We start from the raw sequence: 17486 nt of genomic DNA, 5'->3' as shown, positions 1-17486 counted from the left end.
AACAGTTACAATTATACTGTTTTGTTTGTTTGTTTGTCTTTGTTTGGCCACAATGAAATAAACTTACAAAATAATAATGAGAAAACTAGAAAAATCTCCCTACAATATGTTGTAGACTTTTATGTAACCTGTAGGTCAAATTATTTTATTTTATTTTATTTTATTTTATTTTATTTTATTTATTTTATTTTTTTGTAGGTCAAATTTTAAAAGTCACAGTGTAAATTAGAAAATATCTTAAGGATGCCTGGGTGGCTCAGCAGTTGAGCACCTGCCCCTGGCTCAGGGCGTGATCCGCGGTCTCAGGATCGAGTCCCACGTCAGGCTCCCTGCCTGGAGCCTGCTTCTCCCTCTGCCTAGGTCTCTGCCTTTTTCTGTGTCTTTTATGAATAAATAAATAAAATCTTTAAAAAAAGAAAATATATTAAACTAACTGAAGAATGGAAATATTGGATATCAAAATTCATGGCAGGAAGGATTTTTAGAGCAGTCAAGAGGTTAAAATACTCTGTATGATTATATAATGATGGGTACATGTCATTATGCATTTGTCCAAACCCATAAAATGTAGAATACCAAGAGTGAATCCTAATGTTAACTGTGCACTTTGGGTGATAAAGATGTGTCAATGTAGGTTCATCAGTTGTGACAAATGTAGCACTCTGATGGGGGATGTTGATAAGCAGCCTATGCATGTGTAGGGAAAGGGGTGGTATGAGAAATCTCTGTATCTTTCCCTCAATTTTACTGTGAATAGACTTCTCTAAAGAAATAAAATCTTAATTAAAAAAGTGTTTACTGGGCAAAAGATCTGAACAGATACTTGGCTTAAAGAAGATATACAGATGGCAATTAAGACTATGAAAAGATACACAATATCATATATAATTAGGGAATGCAAATTAAAATAAGGTATCATGCACAACTATTAGAATGGCTAAATTTTTATTTTTATTTTTTTAAGATTTTATTTATTTATTCATGAGAGACACAGAGACAGAAAGAGAGGCAGAGACACAGGCAGAGGGAGAAGCAGGCTCCATGCAGGGAGCCTGACGTGGGACTGGATCCCGCTTCTCCAGGATCACGCCCTGGGCTGACAGCGGCGCTAAACCGCTGAACCACCAGGGCTGCCCCTGGCTATATTTTTAGAAATGACAATACCAAGTTACAGCAAGGAGAGGGAAAACGTTCTGATTCATTGCTATTGGAATGCAAAATAGTCCAGCTACTTTGGATGACAGTTATGGAGTTTCTTATCATGTTAAATATAACATGTGTTAATATGTTAATAATGTTGAATTTAAACATAAATATAACACATGCTAAATCTATAGCATGTGATCCACTAATAACAGTCTTAAATATTTATGTGCAAGTGATCTGAAAACTATCAAATGCAAAAATGTATTTTTGTATGTGTGTGTATAGAAGGTTTGGAGACTTAAACTGTGTGATCTGGAAGTTGGTCCTCCAAACTGTTGATTGTTGATGACGTTTCTTGAAGCAATGGGAACGACAAATATTGAGGAAAGGAGGCTTTCACTTTTTATTTTATATATTTCTGTGTTATTTTGATTTTTCTTTACTTTTTTCATTTTACACATGTGCAAATCTCATTTTGTAAGTAAATACAAAACAATGATACAGTTCTACAAATAACACAGATCACGTGAAATCCTCCTGGTTTTACCAGACATAATTACGTGCTTTCTCCTTTGCACTTTTTCAGTGAGTTTAAAGATATCATAAGTAGTAGTAGCTATCACCCTTTGTCGGTCTTTGTTCCCCACTACATTGTGAGCTTCTTGAACGGTGCCTGGAATTGCAGACTTATTTATGTTTATTTTCCCAGTACTTAAGAAAGTACCTGTTATAGACATGCTCACTAATATTTATTGGGTGAAATAATGAAGAAAGGAATAAATATACTTACTGAAAGGTTTGTAAGGGGGGAGTTTTGGGGGGGGAGTAGTTCAAATAAAGGAGAAGAGTATTTGATTAAGAATTGAGTGTTAGACCAGGGGTTGGAAAAATTGTACTTTGAAGTACCAAATAGCAAATATTATAGACTTTGCAGGCCACTTATGGTCTTGGCCTCATATTCTTTTTTATTTTTGTTTACAACCCTGTAAAATGTAATATCCATTCTTAGCCTGTGGACCATATAGAAATAGGCATGGGCCATAATTTACTAGCCTCTGTTTTAGATAATACCTATATGTAGGAAGTTGGGAAGTAGATAGTGGAAAACATAAATGTGACCCAGATATCGCAGAGGCCTCTCTATGCTCTGCTCCTTACCTGCACCCATTAAATCTCAATAAACTTGACTTTAGCTCTTGATTTCCTAGCCTATTATTTTGGAACCCTCCCCAAATCATCAGCATATTCTGTTACATCTCTCGCTATGGCCTTTGCATATATGATTGGTGTCATCTCACATCAACATGAAATTCAGTCCCTTTAGTGTCTATCACACACACACACGCGCGCGCACACATGCGCGCACACACACATATGTACTGAAAATAATCATTGCATGGGTTTAGTGACCATAGGGGTTGTTGAGAAGGTTCACATCAAGCATTGTATGGCTTCTCTGCAGTTGCATGGCTTTCTCCTTCTTTTCCCATGGGACAAATTAATACTTTTAAATGTATTATGTAAATGAAGATTTTTATTTTCCTGGGGAACTTGGGTGGCCCAGTGGTTGAGCATCTGCCTTCGGCTCAGGTCATGATCCTGGGGTCCTGGGATGGAGTCCCACATTGGGCTCCCCATGGGGAGTCTGCTTCTCCCTCTGCCTATGTCTCTGTCTCTCTCTCATAAATAAATAATCTTTAAAGATATTTTTTTAATTTTCCTGAAACCATGATACAGAGCGAGTCACCAACTCTAAGCAGGTTTATCAAGGTACTTTTACCAACAGATATATTTTCTCCCTAACAATAACTATTATAATAATGATAATAATAGCAGCCAACATATATAGGGCTTACTATGGGACAGACACAGTTCTAAGTACTTTAGTCTTCATATGAAACCCATGAAATGAGTATTATTATTATCCTCATTTTACAAAACAGGAAACCAGGGTCACTGAGAGTTTAAGTAACTTGCTCACAATCACACAAAATCAGTGGGAAAAGACGTTTCAAGGAGTGAGGTGAGAGTAATCAGTAGTGTCACAGTGGAGAGACTGAGAATGATGAGATCTCAAGTGCAATTCTTATATGTGGTTGGAAGGTTAAAATTAGTGAAGTTTTAAAGAACTACTTCAGTTCAACAGTATGATAGAAGCAAGATTACAAGGCATAAAATAAGAATACTGGTGAGAAAATGAAAATAATAGTTATAGACCACTTGTGCTCAGCTTTTCAAAATATTTCCTTTGTTTAATCCTCTATAGTTAGGATAATTAAATCTATCCTTTTTATATAGTTACATCTGTAATATTATTCCTACAACCTCATAAAAGTTATTTAGTACTATTACTAACTCTCTCTTCTCATTGTCATCTTTTCTAGGATGTGGTGCCACAGACTATCCCACCTACAAAGCAAGCTCCAAAACCTGCTGAGGGGAGGAGTCACATATTGGACTTTCCAACAGCCCAGCTTCAAAAGCTTGTTTCCATTAGCCATCCAGTGGCACCATACAGCCTCCAAGTCTCTGAATTGTAATTGGCAGCAACATGAAGACCATTTTGGTAAGGTTCATGGAGACAGATATTTTATTTTTTTAAGTTATTATTTTCATTCCAGTTATTTAACATATAGTGTAGTATTAACTTCAGGTGTCCAATTTAGTGCTTCAACACTTCCCTACAATACCCAGTATTCATCACAAGTGTCCTCCTTAATCCCCATCACCTAGTTAACCCTTCCCCCCCCCCCATCTTCCCTCTGGTGACCATCAGTGTGTTCTCCATAGTTAAGAGTCTGTTTCTTGGTTTGTCTCTCTTTCCCCCACCCCCTGTTCATTTTTTTCTTTCTTAAATTGAACATATGAGTGAAATCATATGGTATTTGTCTTATTTCACTTAGCACAACACTCTCTAGCTCCATCTATGTCATTGCAAATGGCAAGGTTTCATTCTTTTCCATGGCTGAGTACTAGTCTATTATATATATCTCCCAAAAATGAAATTTTACATCTTACTCATTTTTAAAAAGATTCATTTGTTTGAGAGAGAACGAGTGAGTGAAGGAGAGGGCCAAAGGAGAGGGAGAGAGAGAATCTGAAGCAGATTCCCTGCTGAACATGGAACCTGAGATGGGGTTCTATCCCAGGACCCTGAGATCATGACCTGAGCTGAAGAGTCAGCCACTTAACTGGAGCCACCCAGGTGCCCCTTCTTATCCATTGCTTAAGTGTACAGTTCAGGTGTTCAATTTATTTACATTGCTGTTTAATATCAGTTCTTATTGGACTGAAAATAGTTTCTGTAGAGTTGTGAGGACTTCTAGCTATTTATTTCCAAGATTATCCTACAGGTTGCAAGAAAGACAAAAATAATATTAAGGAGACAGTAAAATCTCATCCCAACAGGGGGAAGGTAACATTGCTCTACTCTACTTCTACTCTGTCTCCCTATTTCATATAAGGGGGAAAAAAGAAAGAAAAGAAAGCCTCAGTATATAGGGAAGTGGGCTTCAAATGCATAGACTGGGAATGATACAGCCAGATAAATATTAGATGGCAGAGTGGGAAAAAAGCTTTACCCCTGTGTATTAGTTTCCTAACACTGCTATAACCAATTACCATAAACTAGTTGGCTTAAAACAACATGAATTTATTTTTTCAGAGTTCTGGAAGCTAGAAGTCGGAAATCAAGGCATTGATATATTCCCTTCAATGGCTCTTTCTTGGCTCTTCTAGATTCTGGTGGCTGCTGACAACCTTGGTGTTTCTTGACTTGTGCCAACATGACTCCACTCTCTGCCTCTGTCATCACATGTCTTCTTCACTGTGTCTCCTCTGTGTCTTCAAACATATCTTTCCTTATAAGGATACCAGTTGTTGAATTTAGGGCCCACTCTACTCCATATGACCCTATTTCCAAATAGTTTCATTTGCAGGTACTAGGGATTAGGACTTCAATAATTAGAACTATTATTTCCAAATAGTTTCATTCACAGGTACTAGGGGGAATATTAATACTAATACTCCTTAATATTATGTATTTTGGGGGAATACAATTCAACCCATAACCCTGGAAAGGGACAAAAACAACTGTGAAGGCTATACTCCGAAGACATAGGCCCACTGTTCACTCCAAAGACTGAGACTTAATCTGAGTATTAGATAATGCCCATCTCCCCCAAACATTAGAACCAGCTAATAAGCCTGCAGTTAAAATAACAGTGGATTACAGCTGGGAGAGCTGCCAGATACAGACTGTTTCTGAGGTGCAGCACAAAGATAAGGGCCAAGGCCAAGAAGGGAGACAAAAACAAGGAATTTAATGCCTTTGGTAGCCATAGAGACAACAAACACCAGACATAGCCCATCACGTGGCCAGATTGGTATAAATACTCACCCTAAAGTCCTGTTTACCTTAGTGTCTATTGCTTTATATAACATGTGTGCCTTTAAACAACAAAATTAAAAAGCATGTTAAAAGGCAACAAATAATGTGAAGAGACAAAGCACCATCAGAACAAGATTCACGGGCAGCCCCGGTGGCTCAGCAGTTTAGCGCCGCCTTCAGCCCAGGGCCTGATCCTGGAGACACGGGATTGAGTCCCATGTCGGGCTCCCTGCAGGGAGCCTGTTTCTCCCTCTGCCTGTGTCTCTGCCTCTCTCTCTCTCTCTCTCTCTCTGTCTCTCATGAATAAATAAAATCTTTTTTAAAAAAAGAACTAGATTCACATGTGACACAGGTGTGAAAATTATTGGTCAGGAAATTAAAATAACTATGATTAATATGTTAAGGATTCAGATGGAGAAGGTAGACAAAATGAAAGACCACGTGGATAATGTCAGCAGAGTGATGGAAAATATGAGAGAATTTTTTAAAATCAGAATCATGGTAACAGAATTGAAGAATGACTTTAGTGGGCTCTTCAGTAGACTTCACACATTCAAGGATAGAATCAGTAAATGTAAAAGATAGATCAATAGAAATTACCCAAACTGAAATGCAAGAGAGAGACAGAGAGAGAAAACAAAAATACACCCAGTATTCAGAATCTGTGGGACAATATCAAGGGATGGAGAAAGAACCACCATGCAAGTAACAATCAAACTATTAGTAGCTATATTTCAGACAAAGCAGTCTTCAGAACAAGGAGGATTATTAGGGATAAAGAAGCACATGACATAGTGATAAAGGGGTCAGTTCTCTAGAGAACATGTAACAATCCTAAAAAATGTAGCATCTAACAACAAACCATCAAATTACATGAGGCAAAAACTGATAGAGATAAAAGTAGAAATAAAAAACCCACAATTTTCCTTGGAGACTTTACAACCTCCCCCTCAGTTTTTGATAGATTAAGCAGGGAGAAAATCAGTAAGGATATAAATAACCTGAAGAGCACTATCAACCAACTTGACCTATTTGACATTTATAGAACAATCCATCCAGCAAAAGTAAAGTACACATTGTTCTGGAATGTAAATGAAATATCCACCAAGATAGACCACATTCTGGGCCATTAAAAAATTCTCAATGAGTTGAAAAAGGTCTAAAAACATAGAGTATGTACTCTGACCACAATGGAATCAACTAAAAATCAATAACAGAGAGATAATTGGAAAAGTCTCCAATATTTAGAAATTAAGCTGTACACTTCCCAAAAAATGCATAAGTATAAAGTCTCAAAGTTAAAAAATATTTCAAACTAAGTGAAAATTAATATACAGCTTATCGAAATTTATGGTAAGTAACTAAAGCAGTGGTTGGAGGGAAATATGTAACAATAAATGCATATACTAGAAAAGAATAAAGGTCTAAAATCAATTACCTATACTTGTACATTAGGAAATTAGATAAAGAAGAGCAAATTAAACCCAATGCAAGCAAAAGGAAAGCAATAGTAAAAATTAGAGCAGAAATCCATGATATTGAAAATAGGGATTAAAAAAAAACAAGAATAGGGGCAGCCCGGGTGGCTCAGAGGTTTAGCGCCACCTTTGGCCCAGGGCCTGATCCTGGAGACCCGGTATCGGGTCCCATATCGGGCTCCCTGCATGGAGCCTGCTTCTCCCTCTGCCAGTGTCTCTGCCTCTCTCTCTCTCTCTCTCTCTCTCTCTCTGTCTCTCATTAATAAATAAATAAAATCTTTAAAAAAAAACCCAAGAATATCAATAAACCCAAAGCTGTTTGTTTAACAATATCAATAAAATTGGTAAGTCTCTAGCCAGGCTAACCAAGGAAAGGGAAAAAAGACAAATTACTAATGTCAAGAATCTTTATCACTGATCCTGCAGATACTAAAAGGGGAATAAGAGGAATACCAGAAACAGCTTTATGCCCATAAATTTGATAATTTTTTAAAGATTTTATTTATGTATTCATGAGAGACACATACACAGAGAGAGAGAGAGGGGGGCAGAGACACAGGCAGAGGGAGAAGCAGGCTCCATGCAGGGAGCCCAACACAGGACTCGATCCTGGATCTCCAGGATCATGCCCTGGGCTGAAGGCGGCACTAAACCGCTGAGCCACCTGGGCTGCCCAAATTTGATAATTTAGGTGAAATGGACCAATTCCTACAAATATGCTACTATAGACCAAATTGTTCCCCTCCCCCCAAATTCATGTTGAAGCCCTAATCCACCCTCATATTACTGTGTTGGAGTTAAGGTCTTTAAGGAGGTGAATAAATGAGGTCATGAGGGTAGAGCCATGGCCTAAATAAACCGCTATCCTTATTATGAAAAAGGAAGAGTAGTGATATTTTCCAGTGATAGCCCCCCACCCCCAACCCTCTTTCTCTCATGAGGACATAGTAAGAAGGTGGCCATCTACAAACCAGGAAGAGAACTCTCACCAGAAACCAAATTGGCTGCTGCCTTGATCTTGGACCTCTAAGCCTCCAGAGCTGTGAGAAAATAAATTTCCATTCTTTAAGCAAGCATATTGCTATGGTGGCCTAAGAAGACTAATCAAGACACAAACTACCAAAACTTACTCAAGAAAAAGTAAATGTGAATATTTATGATAATTAATATCATTATTATAAATAATAGTCCCAAACCTATTAAATAAATAATAGTAAAAATAATTTCAAAAAAGAAAACACCTGGCTAGGATGGTTTCACTCATGAATTCTACCAAACATTTAAGAAAGAAATATCACCAATTCTATACATTCTCTTCCATAAAATAAAATAATAAGGGACACTTCCCAACTTATTTTTTGAGGTCATCATCACCCTAATACCAAATTTAGACAAAGACAGTAAAAGAAATGAAAACTATAGACCAGTATTTCATGAACATAAACACAAAAATCCTTGTACAATATTAACAAATTGAACCCAACCATATATAAAAAGGATGATACATCCAGACCCAGTAGGGTTCATCCCAGAAATACAAGGATCTTTCAATATTAAAAAAAATCCATGCAATCCACCAAATGAATAGACTAAGAAACACCATATGATCATCTCATTAGGTTCAGAAAACCAATCTAACAAAATTTAATACCCACTTATTATAAAAGCTCAAAAAAATGGAAATAGAAGGGAACTTTCTTAACATAACGAAAGATACATATGAAAATATACAATAAGCATCATGCTTAATGTCAAGAGACCGACCGAGGGGATCCCTGGGTGGCTCAGCGGTTTAGAGCTGGCCTTTGGCCCAGGGCCTGATCCTGGAGACCTGGTATCGGGTCCCATATCGGGCTCCCTGCATGGAGTCTGCTTCTTCCTCTGCCTGTGTCTCTGCCTCTCTCTCTCAGTGTCTCTTGTGAATAAATAAATAAAATCTTTTTTTAAAAAAGGAGAGAGAGTGACCGAATGCTTTCCCTCTAAGATCAGGAATAAAACAAGGATCTTTTTTTCTCACCACTTGTGTTCAACATTGTTTTGGAAATCCTAACTAGTGCAATAAAGGAAGAAAATAAAGACATACAGATTAGAAAGGAAGAAATAAAACTTTTTTCATAAATGATATGATCATCTTTATAGAAACCGCCAAAGGATCTACAAAAAAAAAAAAAAAAAACTCATGAAAGTAAGTCTATTTCACTCAGCATAATACCCTCCAGTTCAAATAAGTCAATCGGAGAAGAACAAACATTATATGGTCTCATTCATTTGGGGAATATAAAAAATAGTGAAAGGGAATAAAGGGGAAAGGAGAAAAAATGAGTGGGAAATATCAGAAAGGGAGACAGAACATGAGAGACTCCTAACTCTGGGAAACGAACTAGGGGTGGTGGAAGGGGAGGTGGGCGGGGTGTGGGGGTGACTGGGTGATGGGCACTGAGGGGGCACTTGATGGGATGAGCACTGGGTGTTATTCTATATGTTGGCAAATTGAACACCAATAAAAAATAAATTTATTAAAAAAAAGAAAGTAAGTCTAATGAAGTTGTATGATACAAGGTTAATATACAGAAGTCATTTTCTATATAATAACAACTAACAACCGAAATTTGATATTAAGAAAGCAATACCATTTATAATAGCACCAAAAAATAAGTACTTAGGTTAAGTAGTTAAATATTTTATTTTATTGTTTTTCAAAGATTTTATTTATTTATTTATGAGAGACACAGAATCCCAATGTGGGATTCAATTCCAGGACCCCAGGGTCATGACCTGAGCCAAAGGCAGATGCTCAACCACTGAGCCACCCAGGTGCCTCTAGTTAAATATTTTAGAATCTGTATGTAGAAGATTGCAAAATACTGGTGGAAGAAATCAACTAAATAATTGGAAAGACATTCCATAATCATGGATTAGAAGACTCGATATTATTAAAATGTGAATTCTCAATATGATGTATAGATTCAGTGCAGTCCTACTTAAAATCCCGGCAAGCTTTTTTGTATATATCAACAAACTGATTCTAAGATGTATGTGATTGGGGCGCCTGGGTGGCTCAGTGGTTGATCTCAGGGTCCTGGGATGAAGCCCTGCATCAGGCTCCCTGCTCAATGGGAAGTCTGCTTCTCCTTCTCCTCCCTGCCCCTTCCCACACTCACATGCTCTCTCTCTCTCTCAAAGAAATAGTCTTTTTTAAAAAACCTAACAAATAAAATGTATGTGGAAAGGCAAAGTTACCAGACTAGTCAATACAATTCTGAAAAAAATAATAAAAAAAAAACCTCAAACTACCTGACTTTAGGACTTACTATAAAGCTACAGTAATCAAAGCAATGTGGTGCTGGGAAAAAGACAGACACATAGATCAATGGGAAAAAATGGAGAGCTCAGAAATAGATTCATACAAATATAGTCAACTGATTTTTTACAAAAATGCAAAGTCAATTCTTTCTATGAAGATTTGGTTTTCAAAAAGTAACATGGAACAATTGGATATCCATATGCAACAAAACATTGATACCTCATATTTGGTACAATTATTAATTTAAAGTTGATTATAGGTCTAAATATAAACAGAAAAACTATAAAAGTTGTATAAGAAAACAGCACAAAGTGTGTGTTACCTTTGAGCAAAAAGTTATTAGATACAACTTTAAAAGCATAATCTATAAAGGAAAAAATAATAAATTGGACTATCACAATTCAAAACATTTACTCTGTGACAAGTACTGTTAAGAGAATGAAAAGAAAAGCCACAGACTTGGAGAAAATTTTTGCACACCACGTATCTGAGTAAAGACTTGTATTCAGAATATATAAAGACTTCTTAAAACATAAGAAAACAGGGGCACCTTGAATGTTTGCCTTCGGCTCAGGTTGTGATCCCAGGTCCTGAGATCGAGTCCCACATCAGGCTCCCCACAGGGAGCCTGCTCCTCCCTCTGCCTGGGTCTCTGCCTCTCTCTCTCTGGGTCTCTCATGAATAAATACATAAAACCTTTTATTTTTTTTTAATTAAATTTTTATTTATTTATGATAGTCACACAGAGAGAGAGAGAGAGAGGCAGAGACACAGGCAGAGGGAGAAGCAGGCTCCATGCACCGGGAGCCCGACGTGGGATTCGATCCCGGGTCTCCAGGATCGCGCCCTGGGCCAAAGGCAGGCGCCAAACCACTGCGCCACCCAGGGATCCCTACATAAAACCTTTTAAAAATAAAATTAAAAACTTAAGAAAACAGGGGGCACCTGGATGGCTCCATCATTTGAGCATCTTGCTCTTGATTTCAGCTCAGTTGTTATCTCAGGGTTGTGATGTTGAACCCTGCATCAGGCTCTGTGCTAACCATGGAGCCTGCTTGGTATTCTCTCTCTTCCACTTTCTCTGCCCTTCCCCCATCCCATTCCCTCCCCTCTACTCCATCCCTCACTCTGTCTCTAAAAATAAGAAAACAACCCAGTTTTTAAGAGTGGAAAGATATGAACAGACACTTCATTAAAAGGATATTAGTATGGCAACTAAGTATATGAAAAGATGCTCAACATCATTTTCATTAGGTGAATGCAAATTAAAGCCAAAACAAGATATCATACACACCATCAAAATGACCAAAATCCCCCCAAAAAACCTGACGATACTAATTCTGGCAGAGATACAGAGCAACGGAAACTCCTTTGCGTTGGCAGTTTCTTATAAAATTAAACAGACTTACCAGCGGTTGCACTCCTAGATATTTAACCAACTGATTTATAGACTTATGTCCACAGCAAAAACCCACACATGAATAACAGCTTTATTTATACTTGTCAAAAATGGGAAGTTGCCAAGATATCCTTCAAAAGGCTAATTAATAAACTGTAGTATAACCATACAATGGAATACTACTCATCAATTAAAAAGGAGTGAGTTATTAATTCACACAAGAGCATGAATCTTAAATGCATTTTGCTAAGTGAAAGAAGCCTGACCATCAAAAGCTACATACTGAATGATTTCATTCATATAACATTCTGTTAAATGGAAAACTATAGGGACAAAAAAATAAATCAGTGGTTGCCAGGGGTTTGGGAGGAGGTAGTGTAACAGTGGTTTTTATAGGGTAGTAGAACCAATCTCTAACATGGGATTTCTTTTTTTTAGGATGGTAGATGCAATCTGTATGGCAATGTAGTAGCAATAACTGTATGTGAGGAGAAAAACCTATAGAACTTTATAGCAAACAGTAAAAGTATATATATTTAGATGTATACAAAATTTTAAAAATCTACCAGGAGGTCAGATCTGACAGCAGAATGCAGCCCATGATAAATGAATCCAACTGCATTACAAATACAGAACTATTGAAGGGAATGGAGGGAAAGGTGCTGGCATACATAGCATTGGAAAACTGTTTTGACTGGAAATCATAAGGCTGAAGACAAAAGGAACTATTCATAAACACTACACTCTAGTTTTTAAAGTTGTTTCTTATATGAATACAGACTCATAATTCTAAAACTGCTATGTATGTATACTGGGATTAAACACATAGGAGTATAGCAGATAGTGTGAGCCAGGTTTCTCAACATCAGAGTATGGTTACAAATAAGCATAGGGGAAATTTTAGGATGAATCACGTGGTTCAGGATTACAGTTGGAGACATCAATATGAACTCATGGTTAACTTAATATAGATACAGATGTATACATACATAAATAATTGTACCTATGTTTTTTCACATGGGTCAGTATATTTCCCAGCTCTGTCCACTGCAAAAACCTAGAAGCAGTGATACCCCAGTAGCAGTGAGTACACTCAGTGACCAGATCTTGATTTCTAATACTATTCTGCAATAAAAGGAACTAAGGAACTCTATTTCTCCTGGGAGAAATGACTTATTCTAGGTGTGGGTCAGGGAAAATACAAGATGAGCCTGGAAAATCTTGAAGTGCCAGAAAGTAAGGAAGTGCTAAAAAAAAAAAAAAAAAAGTGAGAGACAATGTTAAAGAGACACAGGAGCCAAGTAAAAGTGTTGCCAATGGACAAAGCTGGAACAATTTGAGCAAGAAAATAAATAATATAGTATTGGATTATAACCCAAAATATAAAATAAATATCCATGAGCCCATGTTGATATAAATAAATGATTGAATAAATGGGGAGAGTAGAGACAACCCCCCCCTACAGGAGAATTCCAAATATTCCAAATCATTTATGTAGTTATTTCCCCTCCCCCCAGTTGGAAGTGGGTCTTAACTCCCCAGTCCTAGCATGTAGATTGCATTTAGTGATTCGCTCTCAAAAAATGGGATATGAAAGTAGAGGGAATAACTTTAAGTAGGGAAACCTGGCAAACTCTACCTTGGCCAGGTATTAAAGGTTAATATCATCTGTAATAAGTCCTATTAATAGGATCTACCATTGATATGATGTGCTGAGAAGGACACTTAACTTCTGTAGCCATTCTACCAAAAACCTATCCTATAGGTCATACTATAATCCCATTTTAACCATGAGAAAATCATCATACAAATCCAAATTGAGTAACACTCTTACAAAATGCCTGACCAGTATGTCTCAAAACTGTCAAGATCATAAAAACAAGGAAAATGACAGCCCACAGAAGCCTAAGGAGCCTTGATGACTAAATGTAATGTGAGTCCTAGTTGTAATTCTGAAATATAAAAAGGACATTAAGGGAAAACTAATAAAATTCAAATAAAGTACGATATTTTATTAATGAATAATGTCTTGATATTCATTAATTGTGACAAATGTACCATACAAATATAAGATAATAATAGGGGAAACTGGGTGTGGGCTATATGGGAGCTTTTTGCAACTTTTCTGTGAATTTAAAACCATTCTAAAACTTAAAACAGGTTTATTAAGAGGAAATTGGAGAAGGTAGTGGAAACATCAAGCCCTAAGTTTCACTGTGAAAAGAAATACTGGTTTTAGAATACTAGAGGCAGTCATTGGCTTTATCATTTACCTTTTGAGGATCCCATGCCTGATAGTGTAGAGTGTGGTCTGGTTTTTTCAAACTAGGACAACCAGTATTCATAAATTTATACCCTTTATTGAAACTTGCTCCTGACTATCAGGAGTCAGGCCATCTGATTTATAGATGATTCTAAAACAAGAGTTTTTGAAAAAGCTTATTTTATACACATATATTATATGGAGAAACAAATGTTTTTATTAAATGTTTCACTGACCAAAATAATTTTAAAGAAATAAATGTCACTTATATCTTTCAGGAAAAATAATTGTAGCAGGTGATCTGTAAATGACTTTAGAAGCTTATTTTAGTAATTTAAATAAATTCACTTTTTTGGTTTGTAAAAAAAAAAAAAAAGAAAGGGAATACAAATGACCAGAGGTGGTAATGGGGAGGGACACATAGAACATTGTTTTCAGATGGGGGTAAATTACCACCTGTTTGCTGATAAGAATGATCCAGTAGGGAGGGAAATTTTGATAAAGCAAAAGAGGAAGATGGAGGAATTTCAGAAGTATAGTACTTGTGTAAGAGAGAAGAGAAAGGATCTAATCCATAAATGGAAGTGTTGGCCTTGGTTGAGTACCCAGATATTTCAATCATAGTAACCGGAAGGAAGGTAGTATATATGGGCACAAATGCAAGTAAGTGGGTGATGTGTGGATTCTCTTCTAATTGCTTCCATATTCTCTTTGAAGGAGTAAGAAAGGTCATTAGTTGAAAATGGGAAGGGAAAGGCGGTGCTAGCAGTTTGAGGAGATAGGAGATGAGTGTCTTACCAGTATACTAAAGCATCATCTTGCCCTGCTGATGGTCCAAAATGTAGAATAGTCTTTCCTTTTTTTAAGATTTTATTTGTTCATGAGAGAGAGAGAGAGAGAGAGAGGCAGAGACCGAGGCAGAGGGAGCAGCAGGCTCCATGCAGGGGGCCCGATGCGGGACTCGATCCCAGGACCCCAGGGTCACGCCCTGGGCTGAAGGCAGCGCTAAACCGCTGAGCTCCTTGGGCTGCCCAACACTCTTTCCAAAATAGAATGTAATTTGAGGATTCTGAGCTCAAAACTCTCTTTATAGATTTTAGGTAAATCTATAAAAAAACTAATATAACTCAACACCCAAAAAGCATATAGTCCAGTTAAGGAATGGGCAGAAAGTTTTGTCATCTGTACTCGAAGCAGGAAAGGCAGACATGCCTTCGTTTTCATTCCTCTGGGGACGGAACCACCTCGCCCCCCGGATGCACAGCAAAGAAGGGAAGGAAAGGTGCGTCCCTGCGAGCGGGTGACCTGAGGCGAGCTGACGGGGCGTGTGCGCAGGAACAGAGCTAGGCGAGTCACAGCAGGAGCAGCTGGAGATCTGCCCCGGGGCGCGGAGGTCAAGTTACAGAAACGACTGACTGTGATGTTACAGACCGAGACCCAGGACAGGTGACGACAGAGCGGTGTTAACACCAGAGACGCAGGGGGAGGAAGGCAACAGAGGCACCGGGCAGGTGCCGACGTTCAACGCTGGTGATTCAAACCAGAAGAGACCTCCACGCCTGTTTGGAGGAGAAACCTGGTATTTCCTTCATGGGAAGCAAGCGCCAAAGGGAAAAGAGTTTTGCCTTCAGCTTTGACAGAAGGATATGTGCATTTTCCAGACGTGCATCCTGCCCCGTGGCTCGTCCAGCCCCAGCCCCAAGACATTCTGGGAGTCTCGAGGACTACACGGGGCCCGTTGGTGCAGAAACAGCACCCCTCATCTCCCCCCGACCCCCCCGTTCCTCCTGGCTCCAGTTCCCATCAGGCCTGGAAAGTCACTTGGACGCTAATGAAGCTCCACACATGTTCACACAGTTTGATTTGATTTAAATTAGTTCAGTATTTATCATCCACCAAGAAAAAGCTGATCAAACTTTCTGAGCTCTGCAGCAGTGAGTCTGAGCTGTGTCTCCTTGCCGGTAGAAGCCCGCCTGCAGAAAGCAAAGAACTCAGCGCGTCTTGCCGGACGGCCACCGTCCACCACACCCCCTGGGGTCTGCCCAGGTGTCCACCGGCACAGCGAGGGCCAGGAAGGAGCCGGGAGCCGAGACAGGGCCTGCGGGGGGGAAGGGGGCTTGGCGGTTGGCTGCGCTTGGCCTGGTTCATCATACTGAGATTTGACGCAGGCAGGGAGCAGGAACACGGGCCAGCATGGGGGCCGCGGGAGGGCCGGAGAGTGACGAGGCCACGAAACGCCCTCAGGGACGTCCGAACTGTGTCCTGGGCGGGGAGGGTGACGCTGGAGCCCCCCTCCAGCTGCGTGGGCGGGTGACAGATTTAACGAGCAACAGCCTAGGCCCTCGCCTCGATAAGCCAGGTTTTCCTGCCACAATGTGTAGGAAGATTCTAGAAGACAAACGCTGTGAGGGCAGAGATGTTTGTGTGCTTCACCAATCTGTGCCCCTAGGTTAGGCAATAGTAGGCATTCAATAAAGGTCTGTTGAACGCATAACAGAGCAAAAAAAAAAAAAAAAAGAAAGAAAGAAAGCAATGGGCAGAAGACATGAATGGACATTTTTTCCAAAGAATACATACAGATGGCCAACAGACACATGAAAAGATGCTCCACATCACTCATCATCAGAAGTTCCTCAGAAAGTTAAAAATAGAAGTACCCTAAGACTCAGCAATTGCACTACTGGGTATTTACCCAAAGGATGCAAAACTACAGATTTGAAGGGACACATGCACCCTGATGTTTATAGCAATATTATCAACAAGAGCCAAATTATGGAAAGAGTACAAACGTCCATCAGTTGATAAATGGATAAAGTACAGGTGATGTACACACACACACACACACACACACACACACACACACACAATGGAATACTACCCAGCCATCAAAAAGAATGAAATCTTGCCCTTTGCAAGGACGTGAATGGAGCTAGATTGGATTATGGTGAACAGAAATAGTCAGAGAAAGACAAAAACCATGTGACTTCACTCATATGTGGAATTTAAGAAACAAAACAGATGAACATAGGGGAGGGGGAAAGAGAGAGAGATGGAGACAAACTATAAGAGACTCTGAACTCTACAGAGCAACCGAGGGCTGATGGAGGGAGGTGGGTGGGGGCTGGGGGCTGGATGGGTGATGGGGATTAAGGGGGGCACTTGTTATGATGAGCACTGGTGATGTACGTAAGTGATGAGTCACTGAATTCTACTCCTGAAACCAATATCAGACTGTTAACTAAGTAGAATTTAAATAAAAACTCTTAAAAAAATAAGGCTGTCATATTAATACAAAAAAAATCTCTTTATAGAGGCCACTGTTAAAGATGGTGATTGCCTAAATATGATAGAATAAAGGAGTAGAAATGGAGACGTCATGTAGATTTTAGAAAGATTTAGGAGAAAAAAAATAAGATTTAGGAAGTGAAATCAGCAAACTTTGGTGACTGATTAAATGTAGATTATGACAAAGATGAGACAAGATGAATCCCGAGTTTCTTTTCTGT

At 38.7% G+C, this 17486-nt stretch overlaps 1 protein-coding gene across 4 annotated transcripts in view; it reads left to right on the top strand.

Annotated features, from left to right (window-relative positions):
- TMLHE (trimethyllysine hydroxylase, epsilon) overlaps positions 1-17486 on the top strand; it is a 117862-nt gene that overhangs the window by 27520 nt on the left and 72856 nt on the right. For all 4 annotated transcript variants that reach the window (XM_025460498.3, XM_025460499.3, XM_025460503.3 and 1 more), the window contains one exon: positions 3531-3712. In XM_025460498.3, the coding sequence (XP_025316283.1) occupies positions 3532-3712 (181 nt within the window). In that variant the 5' untranslated portion in view covers position 3531. The remainder of the gene's footprint in view (positions 1-3530; positions 3713-17486) is intronic.

The sequence above is a fragment of the Canis lupus genome, chromosome X (genome assembly GCF_003254725.2).
Source record: "Canis lupus dingo isolate Sandy chromosome X, ASM325472v2, whole genome shotgun sequence".
NCBI classification, from domain to species: Eukaryota; Metazoa; Chordata; class Mammalia; order Carnivora; family Canidae; genus Canis; species Canis lupus.
This window is presented reverse-complemented; position numbering and strand designations above follow the sequence as displayed.